The following is a 19,135-nucleotide window of genomic DNA, read 5'->3' on the forward strand; positions in this document are numbered from 1 at the left end:
TTCGAAGGTTCGTTACGGACCCTATTTCATTGTCGGATCAATGAACCTTCGGAATATAAACGAACCCTATTTCATTTTCGGATTAACGAACCTGCGAAATAACGAATCGTCATAACGCCACAAAATAAATATGTTCGGATTAACGAACCCTTTTTCATTTTGCGGAATAACGAACCTCTATTGGTATAGGGAATTTGTGTGAACAGCACCCGTTGTGTGATGGATACATCGCAAAATGTTATTAGGGCCTATGTATCCTTTTTTATGTATGTTACATCCGAATGTGTGTGTATATGCGTGTGTGCGGGTGTACTGTATATTTGCACACGCCATGAATATGGTGCTTTATAGGGATATTGTATCATTACTTTGTTCATATACATGAAAGCCATGTTTAATTATAATATCACTGGCAATGGCATATCCTGTGTTTTTATTTGTAGAGATCCTGATGAAGGCCTATAATGGTCGAAAGCTCGAATACAAAATAAAGGAAATAGGAAGGAGAGAGGGTACGTCTCCAGTGGAATACTATCTTACGCCTATATAATTATATAGATAGATCGATATTCGTATTCATTTGAATATATCCATCTATCTTGTCCTTGCCCTCTACATTCTAGCTATCAATCTACCTGTCTGTCTATTATCAAGATTTATCGTACAACAGTCTCTAGTCGTCATTTTATCTATTACTCTCGAATTTCAGATTTACTAAAACACAGTCATCAATAACGATCCGCTTACCTTACACAGTCTCTGTACCCATTGCTTAGCGATAGCACATTGTAATGTGCACCAGGCGAAAGTGCAACGACCTAGTTGCACTTTAGTAACTATACGCAATGAAACACTGTTACCCGATACCGCCCACTGACCAACATTGCAGACGATACAAAGAAAAGAGTTATTAAAGGTAATAGACCTGTATACTATATGAACTGTGTCAGTGGCCATTCAGATCAGGTACATGATACAATCATTATTCGATTGGCAATAACGCAATGTGATCACCGTATAATTCACTGAATAGGCCTAGTATGAAAAAAAAAAACTCACTTAAAATACACAGCAAAATTGTAAAACCATATTCACAGTGTAACCTGTATTAGTTCTTCTCGTTTTTTTCTGTCGCTTATTTGGCATGTTAATGGAAGTTTTCCTTATAAGTCCCACATCAAAAAAAGTAGGAAAACATTGCGTGGTGAGACTCCCCACAGCACTTTATGCCGTAACTAGTCATCAGACATTTCAAACTTATATGCTTCACCTATTGCCTACATTGAAAAAAAACAAACATTGCGTAATGAGACTCCCCACACAATGTCAACATTTGATAACGCTCTAACTAATTATCAAGACATTTCAAAGAATGAAAATCTAGATATCATTATCATGACACACGCTACACTAACATGGATAACAAAATGCATGTTATGTTACTATCAGGGTACGTGTGTTTCCTCGTTATCGTTGCTACGAAACTGACTACATTCGGTGTCACTATCCCTGGAAATAACTGGCTCACGATTATAAACACAAAAGTCCACAAATTGTCATGCTTTTATAAATAAGGAACGGTTCATGCTTTGCACTTCACATATCGCCTACAGAACAGCCTATACTGTATAGGCCCTAACCGATGTGAATAATGGATGAATTATGAGACCATTTTTTTTGTCACATGTAAAAGTGTGTGGTGACGTGTGTGTGTGTGTGTGTGTGTGTGTGTGTGTGTGTGTGTGTGTGTGTGTGTGTGTGTGTGTGTGTGTGTGTGTGTGTTTGGGGGGGGGGGTCTGGTTTTTTCTTATATTTTTTTTAAACTTTTTTTCCATTTCCAGAGGAGTGATACATTATTATGAATGCAGACCACAAGGATGTAATATGATTTAGAGGATTTCGAGTGTGTGCTGATTCTCAGTCAACGATAGACAGGAATTAAGTTGTGTATAGTTCTTTGGTTGCCTGACCGATCGAAGTACATTGTTATAGGCCTACTTCCTGGTGTCAAGAAAATTGAACAACCGAATTCAGTTTCAGTTTCAATTTGTTTTACTTCTCCACTCGTGAAAGCAAAATCAATATGACAAAATCTACAATTTCACATCCAAATTTATAGGCCTACGGGAGTACTAAAAGAAATAGATACAATTCCGTGTATAAATATAGGTCTACGTTGGGAAGATGGAGGAGAATAGGGCCCGTAAGGAGATTTGAGCCACCCCTTACAACTTGTATTTTATGTTCACAGATGCAATCACTTGTGCCCTCTGTTGGTGGTGCTTAACATCACTGTCACTCTAGCACAAGCAATCCAGAGGTGGTACAGCACAACAAAGACACATGTCACACACACATACACACACACACACACACACACACACACACACACACACACACACACACACACACACACACACACACAAATCAAGAGACAGCAAAAACATCATGGGGTCAAGGGTCACTGACCACACTCTCACATCTCATTATAGAATTTGCTAGATTTTTAAAAGATTTATCACAGCATCAAAACATGATATACAAGTAATATTCACTTTTTGATGTCTCGGAAAGTCTAGATTTGATATCCAGACAATTTGGAGTTTTTTGTTTTTGTTTTCTTTTTTAATTAGAAAAATGCTTGGGAAATCGAATTCAAACTCTATGCATAAACGCTAGTATGATGGGGGGGGGGGAGAGAACTGGTCAGAATCAGACATCAGAAATCAAGGTCACTTATTGAAATGCTGTGTGAAGTTTTGGCATTATGTTAATGGGACTGCACAGTACCGGTTAAGGTGAAGCTTGAAACTTTTTGCGAGATATTCAGAAACCACTCTATGAAATGTTTAAGAGCATACAATTTTACTGGGAATCAAAAGTTTATTTGATGAAAATCGGTTTTGAAATGACTGATATATAATAATACATTTACGATTTCTATAGCGCCATTCTCCACTCTGATTAAATGCTCAAGGCGCTTTACATCAAGTAAAAAGACTGAAAATACAAGTACATACACAGTAATAGAAAAAGATGAAAAAGAAAACATGAAAGTCTGTCTTCAAAATACACTACTAAACAAATAGGATTTTAAATTACTCCTAAAAGATGTTATGGAGCTTGAGTCTTTCAGCTCACGAGGAAGTGAATTCCACAGTGTTGGTCCGTAGCGTGAGCGAAAGCCCGTTCCAGGGGCGGATCCAGGAATTCCTTAAAGAGGGGGCGCGTTTACAAAATTAAAGGGGAGGCGCACGCACCCCTCCCCCATTTTTTCTTTTTATTTCTTTTGTTTCAACAAAAAAAATAAAGGGGGGGGGGGCGTGCGCCAGTTGCGGTCCTCCCTGGATCCGCCCCTGCATTCCCCCCAAGATTTCCTAGAAAACGGAATATGTAAAAGACCAGAAGTTGAGGATCGAAGAGTTCGTGTAGGTTGGTATTGACGAAACAAACAAACATTGTAATCAGGAGCTGTTCCCTCGATAACATGATAAACTAGAAGAAGTATCTTAAACTTAATACGCTCCTGTACAGGCAACCAATGAAGACTCTGTAGGACAGGGGTGATATGACTGCGTTTACTTGACAAAGAAACGATACGTGCAGCGGCATTTTGTAGCTTTTGTATATAATTGGACAATTTGTGAGTTTGGTAGATTGAAAAACAGACCATTACCGAAATCAGGGCATGAAGAAATAAATGAATGAACAAGTTTTTCCGTTGCAGAGCGAGTCAAATACTTGCGAATAAAACCAATAATGCTCAATTTATAACGGACTGATTTAGAAATGTTGGTGATTTGATCAGACATAGCCATGTGAGAGTCAAACATAACACCCAGATTGCGACATGACTTTGACAGAGGGATATCGTTACCTTCAATAGAAATGGAATTAATATCCAACATATTCAAGTGAGATTTAGAACCAAAAAGGATAAATTCACACTTGCGGTGGTTTAGAAGCAATGATTTAGACCTCATCCAAGCATCAATATCAATGATGCAATTCTCTAGGCAGTGCAGTGCATGAGATGCTTGGATTTGATGCGGTGGAAAAGATACAAAAACTGGTATGTCGTCTGCATATGATACCGAACAGAATGACTTTGAGAAAATTTTCTGCAGACCGATGAAATAGATAGAAAAAAAAAAGGGTGGGCCCGCCAACAGAGCCTGAGGTACACCACAGCCTAATTGCTTTGAGGACGATGTGACACCATTCAGAAGAATAGACTGTCGAATGGTGTGATAAGTAGGATTTAAACCATTCGAGAGCCTGTCCCCGGATACCCAAACTTAGGAGTATTGACAAGAATTCTGGGATCTACAGTGTCGAAGGCCGAAGACAGATCCAACAAGACCACTGCTGTGACGGATCCGGAATCCATTTCCCTTAAAATATAACTAGAAACATTCATCAAAAGGGTCTCCACACTATGGTGAGGGCGATAAGCCAACTGTAAAGGATCGAAAAGACCATGTTCCAGCATATAGTCTGAGAGTCTCGAAAACACGACTCTCTCTATAAAATCTTGAACAAAAATGGAAGATTGCAAACAGGATGATAACTTGTCAGTGATTCCTTATCCAATGAAGGTTATTTTCAGTAAAGGACGAATCAGACCTTTCTTTAAAGATAAGGGTACCGTAGCTTGCTCAAATTTGAGAAATAATCGGGGCAAATGTGAGTGCGCAGCACAGAACTCTTACACAAGAGTGTAAGAGTTCTGTGGTGCGCAGTCCTTTAAGAGAATGGTTGGAACCGGATCCAATGGACAGGATTTAGGAGGCAATTTACGAAGAAGGAGAAGGATTTCATCAGTAGTTGTATGTTGGAAGGTTTCCAGTGTCTCCAAAAACAAGGTAAAAACAAAGATCTTAATAAAAGTCGTGGCCTGTCAGTTTTATCAGGATCGCTTTTTTGGATATCTTAGCCATTTCAAGACCAATTTTTATCAACTAAACGTTGAATCCTTCTTGGAATTACATGCTCTTTCATAGTTCATAAGAGGTTTCTCATTATTTCACCAAAAGATGTTATAAATCTGACATTAGGTGTCGACCAAAACCTTTATACGATCTCTTTAACAGTTAACATATTGGGGGGGGGGGGGGAGGCATAAATTATTCAAATTTCATTTATTGAATGAGACCAAATTTATTTTAAACATAAATCGTAAACAAATCAGCTTGCTGGACTTCATCTGTGCTGTGGAGTATCCTGCCATTTTCTAAATAAGGCAGTGATATAGGATAAAACAAGTAGATTGGAGTATGAGGGCACAGCAACGCACACCCATGGGCCTACTGGTCGTATGAGGGCACAGCAACGCATACTCATAGGCCTACACTGCAAAATGTCCGGTGTTAAGTAGTGAACACCGAGCTGGTGTTAAATATTCGGTGTTCATTTATGGTGTTAAATTAACACCTCCGGGTGTCATTTCCAAATTTTAAACTGTTTTTTGAAGAGTTTCTTAGTAACTGCACTTCTTGTTGATTTTTAATTTAAACAAGACGATCAAGAATTTTACATTAAAATACTAGATTTTTGAAAAAATGTGAAAATAAATTTACACCAAAGTAACACCAGCTGGTGTGGTCTCTTATTGAAGCTGGACGGGTGTTAAACCATTGATATTAACACCAACAAATATCAAATCAACACCATGTGGTGTCATTTTTGAATTAACACCAGTACAGTGTCAAAATAACACCAGGTACAGTGTCAAATTAACACCACGAAGTGTCAGGTGAACACTTTTCAACACCATCACAGTGCATTTTTAACACCTGTGGGTGTGGTCCTCTATTGAAGTTTGATCGGTGTTAGATTTAACACCCGTGGTGTTAAATCTAACACCGATGTTTTTACTGTGTACTGGTTCACATTTCATGCCGTCGATGCAAATTTTCAGAACTTTTATGTGACCATATTGGCAGCTTCATGTTTGACATCAGTTCTCTCTGGAAACACCTTTTGTCGTATCAAAGATAATACAGTCAACCTCGGATACCTCGACGTCGGATAAGCCGAATATCACTTACCTCGGGTGCAAAATGAAAGTCCCGATTGTTTCTATGGAGTTTCCGTGTATTAAAATTCGCGTAGCTCGAAGAAAATAACTCGAAGTTCGGTTACCTCGAAGTGAAATCTACTGTCCTGATCTTAATTAACTTATTGTTTTTCCCAGCATGTAGCTCGAATCGAATTGCAACGTCACTCAGAATCTCCGATTAAGCGCGCGTGGACAGCGGAGACATGTCACAAATCTTTTCACACTCGACTGGAAATATTCTTAACAATCGCGCGCCCAAAGAAATACCCGGTAGGCCTACACAGCTGACAAGAAAAACCCCCAACACCTACCTGCTACACACGTACACGATACTCATGCACATAGCACCCGTGCCAATGGAGTACTTACGTTAACATTACGCTCAAGATTTTCTTTAACCACTGTGCTCTGATTTTTGATCGTGGGTGATACCGAGTAGTCATACCGTGCGCGTAGATTTCTTAACCGTCGTGGCGCACCTGCTTAGGTGTTGACAGTTATAACTTTGGCGTTAATCACGGTCCACTGTTCTAACATCAATCTCCTGCGTAGTGCCTATATTTTAACTTTTTTTCGGCCTTTCACGAAGTTTGTTTCATTTATTCTTCCCCGAGAACGCAAGCACTGGATTTTTTTTTCCAGCAATGCGATTATGAAAATACATGTAGTGTCGTATAATGATCTGGAAGTATAGGCCGAGCATAATAAAGAATGGAATAGACAGGGCTCCACAGTGACTTTATCGGGTCACCAATGTCATTGATTTTTATTTTTTGGTGGTCAAAAGTAAAATCTGCTGACGCAAAAAAAAAAACCCAAACGGGAAAAACAGAAAAAACTAAATTAGTCCTACTAAACATAGAAAAATTAATATCAAGTATTATTGAAGTGATGCAGATGCCCATGTCTTAAAGAAGTGAATAGAAAATTCAATCATCGTATTCTGTGTTTTAAGATTTAGCAACTTTTGCATAGGCGTAGAGATTATAAAAGTTGATGCTTATACTAGGAGGTTAAAACTTACGTTTGAAATGAGAAAGTGGGAGCATTTGCTGACATTTGTTAGCATCCGAAAGTTACCGTTATTCATTTCTTATTGTAAAAGCAATCATCCAACATATATTAGTATGTTAGCACCTTACGGAGCCGAATATAACCGTTAATCATTTTTAAATGTACAGGCAAACAACCGACATTCATTTTAGCATCTTGGCGGAGCTGAATTCTTTTTTATATCCTTATCCATTTCAAAACGTGAAAGCAAACATCCGCTATTTGTTTTAGCATCTAACTGAGTGGATTAATACCGTTAATCATTTCCAAATGTAAAAGCAACAATCTGTTATTTATTTTTGCATCGTCCGGAGCAGAATATTACGGTTATTCATTTCAAACATCCGACATTTATTTCATTATCGTATCCGGAGCTGAAGGTACTGCTGTCCACTTCCGAAAGTGAAATGAATCATCTGACAATTATTATTTTATCATTGTACGGAGCCGAATGTTACTGTTTTCATGTCGAAATGTAATAGCAAATATCCAATATTTTTTTAACATCGTATGGGGCAGAATGTTACCGCCATTCACTTCCAAACATGCCAAACGTAAAAGCAATCATTCGACATGTATTTTAATAACTTCCGGAGCTAAATGTTATTACCATTTACTTCCTAACGTAAAAGCAAACATACGGCATTTATTTTATCATCGTACGGAGTTTGATATTACACTGTATTGTTATTCATTTCAGAGCATCAAAGCAAACATTCGACATTTATTTTAGCATCTTCCGGAGCTAAATGTTATTGCAATTTACTTTCAAATGTAAAAACAAACATCCAGCATTTATTTTATCATCGTTAGAAGTTGAATATTATTGTTACTCATTTACGAACGTCAAAACAAACATCAAACATTAATTTTACCATTGAACGCAGTTGAATATTATTTTTATTCATTTCGAAATTTAAAAGCAAACATCAAAAAGTTATTTTAGCATCTTCCGGAGCCGAATGTTATTGCTATTTCCTTTCGAAAGTATAAGGAAACACCCGACATTTATCAAACCATCGTACGGAGTTGAATACAGTGTATAATAAATCGGGATAAAAAAAAATCTGGCAAGACTATAAAGCAGGTGTTAATGATTTGGATGGATTGCTCCTCAGATTACACCTCATTTGGACGCTGGCTGCACTTCCATTGACATCCTTCTATATTTCATTATTTCCTCTATGCAAGAAGTGTATAGTTGGAAACTCCCGTGTGCATTTGTGGAGAATGTGTAGGCCTACAATGTACATTGTATTTACAAGTGCGATAACTACAGTGTATAAGTATTGCAAGTACAAAAGGTGCTCACATAGAGGATGTACGTCCACGCAGCTGAAAAGTGTCAATTAGTGTGTACCCGGCAAAGGTATGAGCACTGGGGGTGTTTCACGAAGTCAAACTTAATTTAAGATTGACTAAAAGTTATGGTATGCCACTTGTTTCCCTGTCCAATTTCACTAGTTTAATTATCACGCATTTCAAATTATCATTAATGTTAACAGAATAAATCCATAGTTATTCATTTTATCTTGTATTATCAATGGCTACATGATGAAAGTCCCCAAAATCTTCATTTTCATTAGAAAGTTGAGTAACATTGAAGACACACACAGCATACCATAATATTTAGTCAATCTTACAATTTAAGTTCGACTTAAATTCTTCGTGAAACGCCCCCCCCCCCCCCCCCCCCCCCGAGTGCGATTTGTCAAATGCCAAAGATTTGTATCCACTTCACACTTGCCCACATCTAAAAATCAATAGATAATCAGAATTTGGGGAAACTGTCACACAGACACACAGACAAACAGACAAGACACTCATACACTCACACACACACACACACACACACACACACACACTCTAAGCTTGCTCAAAGGTACACTCAGTAATCATACAAGTGACATAATCTAGTTGTCCACCATCACTTCGAAATGTCATTCTCACATACCGGCAGTCAAAATGTCTCAATAAATTACAAGCTCTCTGATTCTGCACCCTTCTATTATTTATTTTTTCCCCTCCATTCTTATCTCTCATTCATCAAAAGTCATGCACTCTGGAACTCCAAATAATTGTTGTCACTTCAGGAATTTAATACACAGTGGAGAACAAATCACTCACCTTTTCAGCACCTCATACACGTGTACATACTTTATTTTATCTGTGTAAGCACAAACAATAGAATACCAAAGTGTGCTGTCATTGCCATTCATCGCCATGGAAACTGGTTCTAAACAACCACACCTGCCCTGGCCATTGTTGTTAACAATGCTCACACCTGGTTTCAGTCCAAGCTATAACAAAAGACTGTGACATCATCACTTCGGTACTCTACTGAACAGCAACCTCTTACCTCAAACAATATTATGATGTGTGAGAGTGGAAATGAATGATGACATAGCAATGAATCTCAGTCAAAAGAAGCATCCACATTCAATGTAGACTGGATGATGTAGAAGTATGTTTAGCCAACCATACAATCATTAGATATTTTACTACTTGTAGGGGCCCACTTTCAGATATAGGACAGGTCCTAGGATTGTTCCCAATATTGCAAATCATGATTTCTCAAGAAGAAAAATGTGACAGAACATGGGTCTCACAATACAACTACAGCACAGAACTTTTTCTTGCACTCTATGAAGAATGAACATAAATAGAGGTCGTTTGAGGGAATTCTGTGCATTTTGTTTTATTTTTGTGAAACACATCCAGCATGGCAAGTCCTGCATACCATTCACACATCTGTGTTCTAATGATGGACAATTCTTCACAAAGATGCATGAAATTGCTAGTGGAAAACAGCATTTGGTTAATTAGGAGGCAATTTGTTATCATATTTTTTCTCAAAACCTGAAACACTGCAGATTCATCCATCTGCTTGGTATAAGTGATTTTTGTAGTTGTGTAACCAAACTTTTTTTGATCATACAAAAAAAGATGTACATGTATGTGCTTCACAAACCATTTTCCCACTTCAGCATATGTTCTGGATCAACATTTACATTAGCTCACAGTAGAACTTAATGAAATGGGCTATTTGGGAAAAAAATACAGTGCAAGAAAGTAGTTACAGCTGGTAAACAGACAACATGAATACATAAACCTCTGCAAGAATGGCAAGAACTCACATCAACATGCATACAAAGCTAAACATTCACAAACCTTACATCTATCATGGGATTACTTTCAAAATACTCTAATAATGTTCTGTTTACAATATATAACACATTACACATCTACATGCAATAGAACTTCTTTACTTCTTTTGGTACTAATGCAATGATCACGATAAAAAGAAATGATTATAGAGACTTAATAGTTAATCATGTTAACAGAAAGCCACTGACTTTAATTTACCTAGTTCAATTTTCAACATATTTGAACCTCGGTTTTGATAGAGTTTATTTTACAGGATATTTAAATCAATACACATGATTCAACACAATGTCTCACTAGCCAATTAATGATCACAAAAAGGAGATGAAGGACAACTTAGACTAGATTTATTTTCAAAATTTGGGCTCATGATGAGCATTTTACAGCTGCACAAGTCGTTATTCCACCACAATTTGTAAACCCAATCAAAATAGAGAGGTGGCAAGTGATTTTGGTGCTTGAAGCTATTGCATGCTAAGTGTTGGTTCACAAATTAACACAGAATACAAGTAAATGGCAATGTATATTTTGTGCAACTTCATTTTGGCATATATACCATGCTCAAATTTACAAAAGTACAGCTGAACACAAAAACCCTTAACCTCACATAAATCAACACAAATGGCACTGCAGAAAATCTGTCGACTTTCTCAGAATTCGGCAAAATATCAACAACAGAAAAAAAAATACAGAACATTTGTGACTTTTACATTACACCTACCTAAGTGACACCTCAACTCATGTGACACTTACACAAAATTTACAATATGTACAATCCACACAATCTTATATGACATTAAAAGCAATTTGTGCAAGAGAAGTCAAAATACCAGAGTCCAGTTCCATAGTTAGTGAGCAGTATACAAATGAGACACATGCAGTTATCACTGCCAAGGAAAAATCCGCCAAACATGAGATGTTTATATGGGATATGTATGGGATATTGACATCATAGGCACATCCTCTTACTCTATCTCCATGGAAATATTTCCAGACATGTACAGAACACTGCACAGCAATGTCAGTGTTGTTTTGTTTGTTTGTTGTTTTTTAAAATAAAGTATGATAATTTTTAGTCGGTTTACCATCTTATTCTTAATGAGAATGGTGAGGAGTGGTTAGCAACGGTGATGGGGATAGGGTGTTAATTAGAAAAGACTAAACCTGTTCCTAACTGGAACCTTGTGACCTGTGTAGTAAGTCTATGGGCATTTCAGAATTCAATATGGAATGGGTTAAGACCATATCTAGTCAAGGTGAAAGCCTTGGCATGAACATATCGTGGTGATCCTCGTCCAATGTCCTGGTGCAAATGTGAAATGTACAATATGGTCTTATTCACCCTGGAAAATTTTTATTATTTATCTATTTGATTTGCAATTTTACTCCTCCTGTCAAATGCATGGGGAACTTTGACCTGAAAATTGACACATGGCTGAAATACTATATAGGCAGAAATATTTCACGAGGATTATATTATCACAAAGTTTGTGAGTCAGGTGCTATTCACGAATTTAAAGACGCGCAGAAATGATGACTCTGATCCCGACATGATTGTGATGTGCACATTTCTCCATTTAGTACTGTACTCCACGATCGCAAATTTAACCCCTTGCGAAATTGTTGGAGAGTCCCAATTCTTGAAAAATTACCCATAGACTCGCTAAATTGTTATATGCCATGTATAGTATGCTGTATCTGATACAAAATGTCATATTTTAGGTGAAGTTTGACTATAAAGTTTTATAAACGTACTTTACCAGTGGGCAGACACAGACAGTAATGCTAACAAAAACAAAAATAGTAAATTCACTAGCTTCACTATCACTGCCCTTTCCCTCTTAGAAAGTGAAGGACTTTACTCTTTCAGTCGTTATACAGGGTACAATAAAAACTGCTAATTCTATACCATTTCCGTAGCAGCATGCTATCAACATTGAAGTAAGTTTCCTTCTGGGATACAAAAATTCATAAGTAAAAAATACAGTACTGAGTATACATTGCAGAGAAGGCATATCTGACATAAATCGTCATAAAAAGTTACCATACTTTTAAGAATGTGTCAGTATATACCACGCTCAAGTGAAAGTCAAAATATACATATCATCATCGAGTTGAGAAATATGAGATACAAATTTGTACGATGGAACAGCTAGACAAGCAGAGAAAAGATGGGAAAGAGAGATACATGTATGTGAGACAGAGACACTATTTTACAATGCTTTAAATATTGACTGACATCAATTTTACACAGCTTAAAATATTTACCTACAGCATCTATGTAGGAAAATTGTTTCCAAAAACTATTCTGATATGAGCATACAACTTCTGACTACGAAACAACACAGAAATGAATTAGACCATATCTCAGCCAGTATATCTCTTATAACTTTGGATAAATCAATGAATAGTGGGGCTGCGGTAATTCCATGCATGAAATTTGGTGCATACAATTCCAAGATTTTAATCTGGATGACTTTTCCTCTCAAAGGTGTGAAAGTAAAAAAGAGCATACCCTTCTCAAGATACAAGATTGAATGCATTCTCTATGAATTGATTTAAAAAAAAAATTTTCCCCATGCATTTCCACATTTTTGTCATATTTATCGGTAAATCATATAATTTGGAAGTGGTATGCCCTATTCTAGTTGGGCTTTCTGGCTGAATTTACTTCAAAAGCCTTTCTACATACATCCATTATCTAGGGAGTTGAGGGGGTGTCCAGGTGGGAAACTTCAAAGATATAGAATAAATGCAAGTAAAAACAATATCATCATCAAATCATAACCTTTTGTGATTGTGGAAAACAGTACCAAACATCATTCACTGATTTCTATATTTACATTAAGATTATTGTACATGTTGACATTGACATGACACAAACATGCCAAACTTGAACTTTATTCCAAAAGATGCTACTCTATTTGAGGGCAAATTGACATATGATACTCCACTGTAAAGCTATAAAAGATGGGGAAAGTAGTCACATCATATGTTTGGCTTCATTTTAATCTGTGTAATGCCAGTGGGAGGGAGAAAAACCTCACTTGCTCATTTGCTAGTACCCTGTATTTGCTTTTTTCATATCCATGGTTAAACATTTTCATAGCACTGGGTAAGGTAGTCTACTCAATACTGAGGGATTTTGTGCTAAAGATAATGACTTTCAAACCAGAAAACAATGATTCCTATTCTCAGAAAACAGGTTACAAAGGAGAACTATGTTTAATAGTAGATCCCCATATCACACAACACTATCCAAAGGAGTCTTCTCTGTTACCTCTATGCCACTGTTGCTGCCTTGCACCTCAAACAGAACATCAGAGGTATTGGCATTCTCTATCTTGTCCATCTTGGGGTGGTGCCCAGAGGCATCATCCAGGGCCCCTCCCTCACCCATCTCACCCATCTCACCATCCCCTGATGATGGAAGGGGATCTGACAGGCAGTTAGTGACCTTATCTCCCCTCTTGACTGAGGCCTGGAACTCATTCCTCACCATGTTACCTTGACTAGGTGGAGCATCAGGAAAAGGTCTGGAGGAAACGCCACCAACTGGTGCTGTGTGCGGACTTGGCATCCTGTTGTTCATCTCGGATCCAAGTGGCTCGGAACTCTTTGTTCTTCTTACACCATTTTCACTGAGTTCCAACCTGAGGTCCTTATCCTGCACCTTTTGTTCAGTCAGCTCCACATTGATATTGACGGATGTATTGTTGCCATTGGTGTTCCTGGAAGAGAGGTCAGACTCCAGGGTGCTGGCTGCCAATCCTTGGTAGAGGACAGGCTTGTCTGGCAGACATGGCTCAAAGGCACTACTCCACACCTGGGAGTTCAGCTCCTCCTCCTCCTGCTTGTAGTCATCTGTCTTCCTGCACCCACACGCGTCGAGGAGAGCACTCCAGCAGGGCAGACATGTGCAGCGCTTCTCCCTGCCGTCCCTGGTGTAGCGGAAGGGTTGCGTGGCAACGAAGCTCATCAGGGCACACATCAGGAACTCCAGGAGTCGAAAGACAAACTGATAGCTCCACCATGGCCAAGGATCCGGGATCTGCTTCTGTCCCCCCACTGGCCCATACACAACCAGCATTCCATACAGCTGGAGCAATGCCACTGCGAGACCCAGCAGAGCCGTTACCATGGTGACCTTAATAGCACTACCCCAGTTGTTTCTAGGTACTGTGATGATCGGCCTCCCTCTCTGGCCTGGCATCATGACTGACCCTGTCCTTATACTGAGACGCTTGATCTCCCTGTATTTCCGCACTGTTGACCTGTACAGGCGGCGGAATATTACCAAATAGCTGATGGTGAGGAACAGGCCCCAGATGACAAATGTGCACTGACAAATGAGCAATAGTACCGATGCTGTCACATACAGCCCAACGACGACATCCGCTATGAAGGCAAAGATAAAGTGAATCACAATCACGATGGCTAGGTACTTTGGCTTCTGGATTGTCGGAGGCACAACCTGTGTTTTGGTGGACTGGAGAAGGGCCATGAAGAGGATGCTGAAGGCAGAGGTCAAGCAGGGGAATCCTGTACCAAGGAGCAAATAGGCCAACACGTTGTGCCACTTCCCCTTGTAATTGTAGGCATCAACCAGCAGGTACACCGCCCGGATGGTTCCCATGAGGAGCATGAGGAGGTTGAGGGCGATGAAGTAGCCGTAGCTGAGGAGACGCCGCTGTCTCAGTCGGATGATGCTCAGCAGGGAGTAGATGGCGAGGATGGCAAAGAGGACCCCCATGAGGTAAATGTGGAAGGGCCACGCCCAGCCAAACTTGGGCAGGGCGATGTCCCATCTTGGCACGGGCTCAGCGAAGGGGGAGTCAGGAGGACCAGGAGTAGTTTCACCCTCAGGCTCTGGCTCTGGCTCTACACTTGGTTCAGGTTCTGGCTCTGGTTCAGCCTCGACCTGGAGAATAAAGTAAGTGAGGAAAGGATGCCAATAATAATGATCAGGCCATATTATTCCAGCATGCCCTCCACCCCCACCCCCCCCCCCCCCCACCTGCCTCTTAATTAGTCTTACCTCAGTTTCACAATGACAGATTTAAAATCATCTTTTGGGGAAAACATATTTCTCTTTTTCTCCCCATATCTTAGCCTCAACATCTATTCAGATTTCTTATGCAGATGCTATGAAATTTAGGCTCGTACACCATCATGTATCATGTCGCATTCAAGGCACTATTTCAGTCTTGCTCTCAGCTACAGTGGGCTGTAATATTCCTGATGCATAATTGACTGTACTGTTTGAAGCCCTTTTACAGGTCAGTTAGTGAGAGGAAATCTTCAAAGATGGGTGAAAGACAGTACAACATTTAGTGTTATGGGTTTATTGTGATTCAAAATATATGTGATATGATGCTGAATCTTAAAAAGAAATCAATTTATTGGAGTGTACCATATGTAATATATGATACCCAAAGTATTTTTATGTGTGCTATTGCTAATTTTGAGGCTGAATATATAAAACAATATGATCTATTTCCTTGCTTCTTGTACCTACATTATTTTAGACCCACATATTTATTTACACTTATACTAGAACATGCACTATCATGCCATGTCTTCGATTCAAATGTTCTATAATGTAAATACTGTAGTTGTAGATATGTTCATGTTTCATGTATTTTCAAACTAGAGCTATAGTTGTGCTATACTTACTACCACTTTAGAACCTTTGAGTAGACAGGTATCAGACTTAATTAGCATTCATGTTATTTTCTGGTCCTTTTATCCTGTATTCACGCATCTGTCTTTTCTTATATATTATGCCATGTAAATGTGTGAATATGGATAATAAACTTCAACTTTATGTTCAATCTCAATCAGAAGTATTAAGCATTTCTCAATTTGACATATTGTTTTGTATCTTGTGTGAACATGAATATATGACTGAAAAAAAATGAATGCATGAATGAATGACTTAAAAAGGGATAAATAGGTAAATGAAGGAATGAATGGATAAATAGATGGATGGATAAATGACTGCATGGATGGATCAATGAATTAATGAATAAATAAATTAACAAATAAACAAATGAATGAATGAAAGAAGGAATGAAAGAAGGAATGAAAAAATGAATGCATAAATAAATAGATAGATAAATAATAAAATGAATGAAAGGATGCATGAATGGATTCATAAACGGACAGATAGATCAATGAATGAATGAATGAATGAATGAATGAATAAATGGATGGATCAACTGATCAATGAATGAATAACTAAATAAACAAATGAACAGATGAATGAATAAATGGATGGATAGATAAATGAATGAATGAATGAATGAATGGTTATGAAAACCACATTGCATTCACCTCTGGTCACACCTCTATAGCGAGCTCTCTGGCTCATAGGTGGGTGAATGAATGAATGAATGAATGCATAAATGGATTCACAGATAAATGGATTAATGGATTGACAAACAAAATGAATGAACGAATGAATGAATAGTTATTAAGGACCACAGTCCACTTACCTCTGGTGATGGTTCTACTGAGCTCGCTGGCTCATAGGTTGGTTCGCCTGAGGGGCCTCCCTCTGGTAGAGGTTCTGGGCTGGTGGTCAGTGCTGCACCAAGGCCCAGCCCGAGGACCAACAGGAGTCCAAGAACTGTAATCCACCTAGCTGCCATGCTTCTCTGCAGAAGTCTTTCCCACTAGACGGCAGTGTAGAAAGGTAATGATGAAACAGATCTGTCCATTTATTGATGACTAGCAGTTGTTGCAGGGGTTATGTGCCATTGGGTAAAACACCTGTTTAAAGGACACACACGACAGAACCACAAATGAATGGAAAATAAGGATGGTAATGTGCATCATAGTTCAGGGTAATTTCTTTCAAAACAACCTGTAAATAGAAAAAAAAAACATTTCAATTCAAACCAATTTTCATAGAGTTCCTCTTGTAAATTACTTGCTCTTTCACATAAGAGCTTTCTCATTATCTCACCTAAAAAAAAAAAAAAATAGAAACCTGAAGCCAGGTCTCAACCAAAACTATATCGTCCCTTTAAGACATACACAACTAAACAAAACAAAACAAAACACAAAATGAAACAACACCAAAAATCCATTTACAGCGACTAAATTGTTTTTGCAGTGGTACATATTTATCACTAGGCAACTGATGAAGTGAATGGCAATGAGAAGCAGTTATCATCGCAGAATTACTGGTACTTACTCGTCATGCAATACAGTATACAATTTAATACCCACACACAGGGGTAGCCATTGTACTACTGTATGCTGTTATTGAAAATCAAACAGAAACTCTCTTTATCAAATGCCATTACCCATGGCATGTTTGCAGAACAGGAGGATGTCACCCATACTGGTACCAGAGTCAGAGAGTGGCAGCAAATTATTCTGCACTGTGATGCACAAACACAACACACACACAAAGTGTCTACCAGAGCAATTTACTCTCCTATATTAAAGCAGATTGTCTTTCTTTCAATCTCTCTCACTCTGCTGTGTCCTGTAGTGTGTGTGTGTGTGTGTGTGTGTGTGTGTGTGTGTGTGCTGAATGCACAAGAACCAAATTACTTCCTTACTGCAAGCCTGGTACGCATGCATATAATTATTACTCAATCAGTGGGGCTTGGTTACATAACCTCAACTGGAAATGGAAACCAAAACACATCCTCTCATGTGTCTTTTCTGCATTTCTTACCTTTCTTTCAGGATGTGGACAGCATGAATCACTGATTATCTTTACAACAGATACCATTTTGTATATATATACACCACTTGAGTGATCTTACAAACTCAATTCAGTATAATCGTTGTATATTCTGTGTGTATGATTGCTTACAGTCCCCTTTTGAAAGTGACAATTTAATATGAACGTCTCCTTTATCAATCTCACTGAGAAGAATATCACAGATGAGGTATCGATTAACTGTTGACCCTTCAACACAAGAGTTATTACCTTTACTGAAGCTAAAATAATGCACTCATATTATGATACTGTGGACCATCAAGTCCTTATTGCCATATACAAACATCTGACACAAAATTAATTCTGCAGATATCTCTGGATTTAGGAGAGGTTTTTATCATGTGCATATGTGTGGTACTTGGTTAGTACTTTGGTTTATACCGGTACATTTTATAGTTTTTCCTTATAACATTGGTTTGTGCTACACAGCTACAACACAAAAACACTGTAACATGTTGATTTCAACACCATTCCCTCTTCTCCAAAATCTGTCTAAATTCAGTCACAGTATGATAGTTTACATATTCTATCCACAGAAAACAAGAAATGCATCTATTTTTTCTTTTATGACATTGACAGGTCTACTTGATGATATATCACAGAATGACCTACTATTACGTTCTATAAAAATGGGAGAGGCATCTCCGTTTATATATTTTTCATTTTGTAAACAATGACATAGCAATATTTGCTTGATATATGACAGGCTTTCAATGAATTTCTCCATTATCTGATGACCCAATTATCAGGTGTGACCCATTGTTCTGCTAAAAAGAAAAGAAAAGAAAGAAGTTTATTATCATCTTTTCAATCCTGTTCCAAACAGAACTCTGTTACATACCAATCATGTTCTTTTCTCAAGAGCTAGAATCCCATACAAATGCCAGTGTTCTAGAATGTAACTGTAACAAATGTTCAACTTCAACTTCGTTTGATTTTTATGATTTTTGTTTTGTTTTGTTTTGTTTGCTTTTTTTTTTTGCACTGCATGACAAGTGACATAATGTGAAAGGGTTAGGCAAATATATCCCCTGAAACAAATTATACTTGCCAAGGTTACTTACAAAAGCTTGATGACAATATCCTCTGTACTGATGTGGGTGGAATGGAGGCTG

At 38.1% G+C, this 19,135-nt stretch overlaps 1 protein-coding gene across 1 annotated transcript; it reads right to left on the bottom strand.

Annotated features, from left to right (window-relative positions):
• Window positions 1-13,468: 13,468 nt before the first annotated feature.
• Window positions 13,469-16,932, bottom strand: LOC139709859 (uncharacterized). The gene is made up of 2 exons (XM_071621820.1): window positions 16,777-16,932; window positions 13,469-15,200 (listed from the first exon to the last, which is right to left on the bottom strand). Exons 1-2 carry the CDS (start codon window positions 16,930-16,932, stop codon window positions 13,524-13,526), a joined length of 1,833 nt encoding a protein of 610 aa, XP_071477921.1. The 3' UTR covers window positions 13,469-13,523.
• Window positions 16,933-19,135: the final 2,203 nt, after the last annotated feature.

This window comes from Diadema antillarum, unplaced genomic scaffold, assembly GCF_040938485.1.
Source record: "Diadema antillarum isolate AM-2024a unplaced genomic scaffold, OU_Dant_1.0 seq00001475_RagTag, whole genome shotgun sequence".
In the NCBI taxonomy this organism is placed as follows: domain Eukaryota; kingdom Metazoa; phylum Echinodermata; class Echinoidea; order Diadematoida; family Diadematidae; genus Diadema; species Diadema antillarum.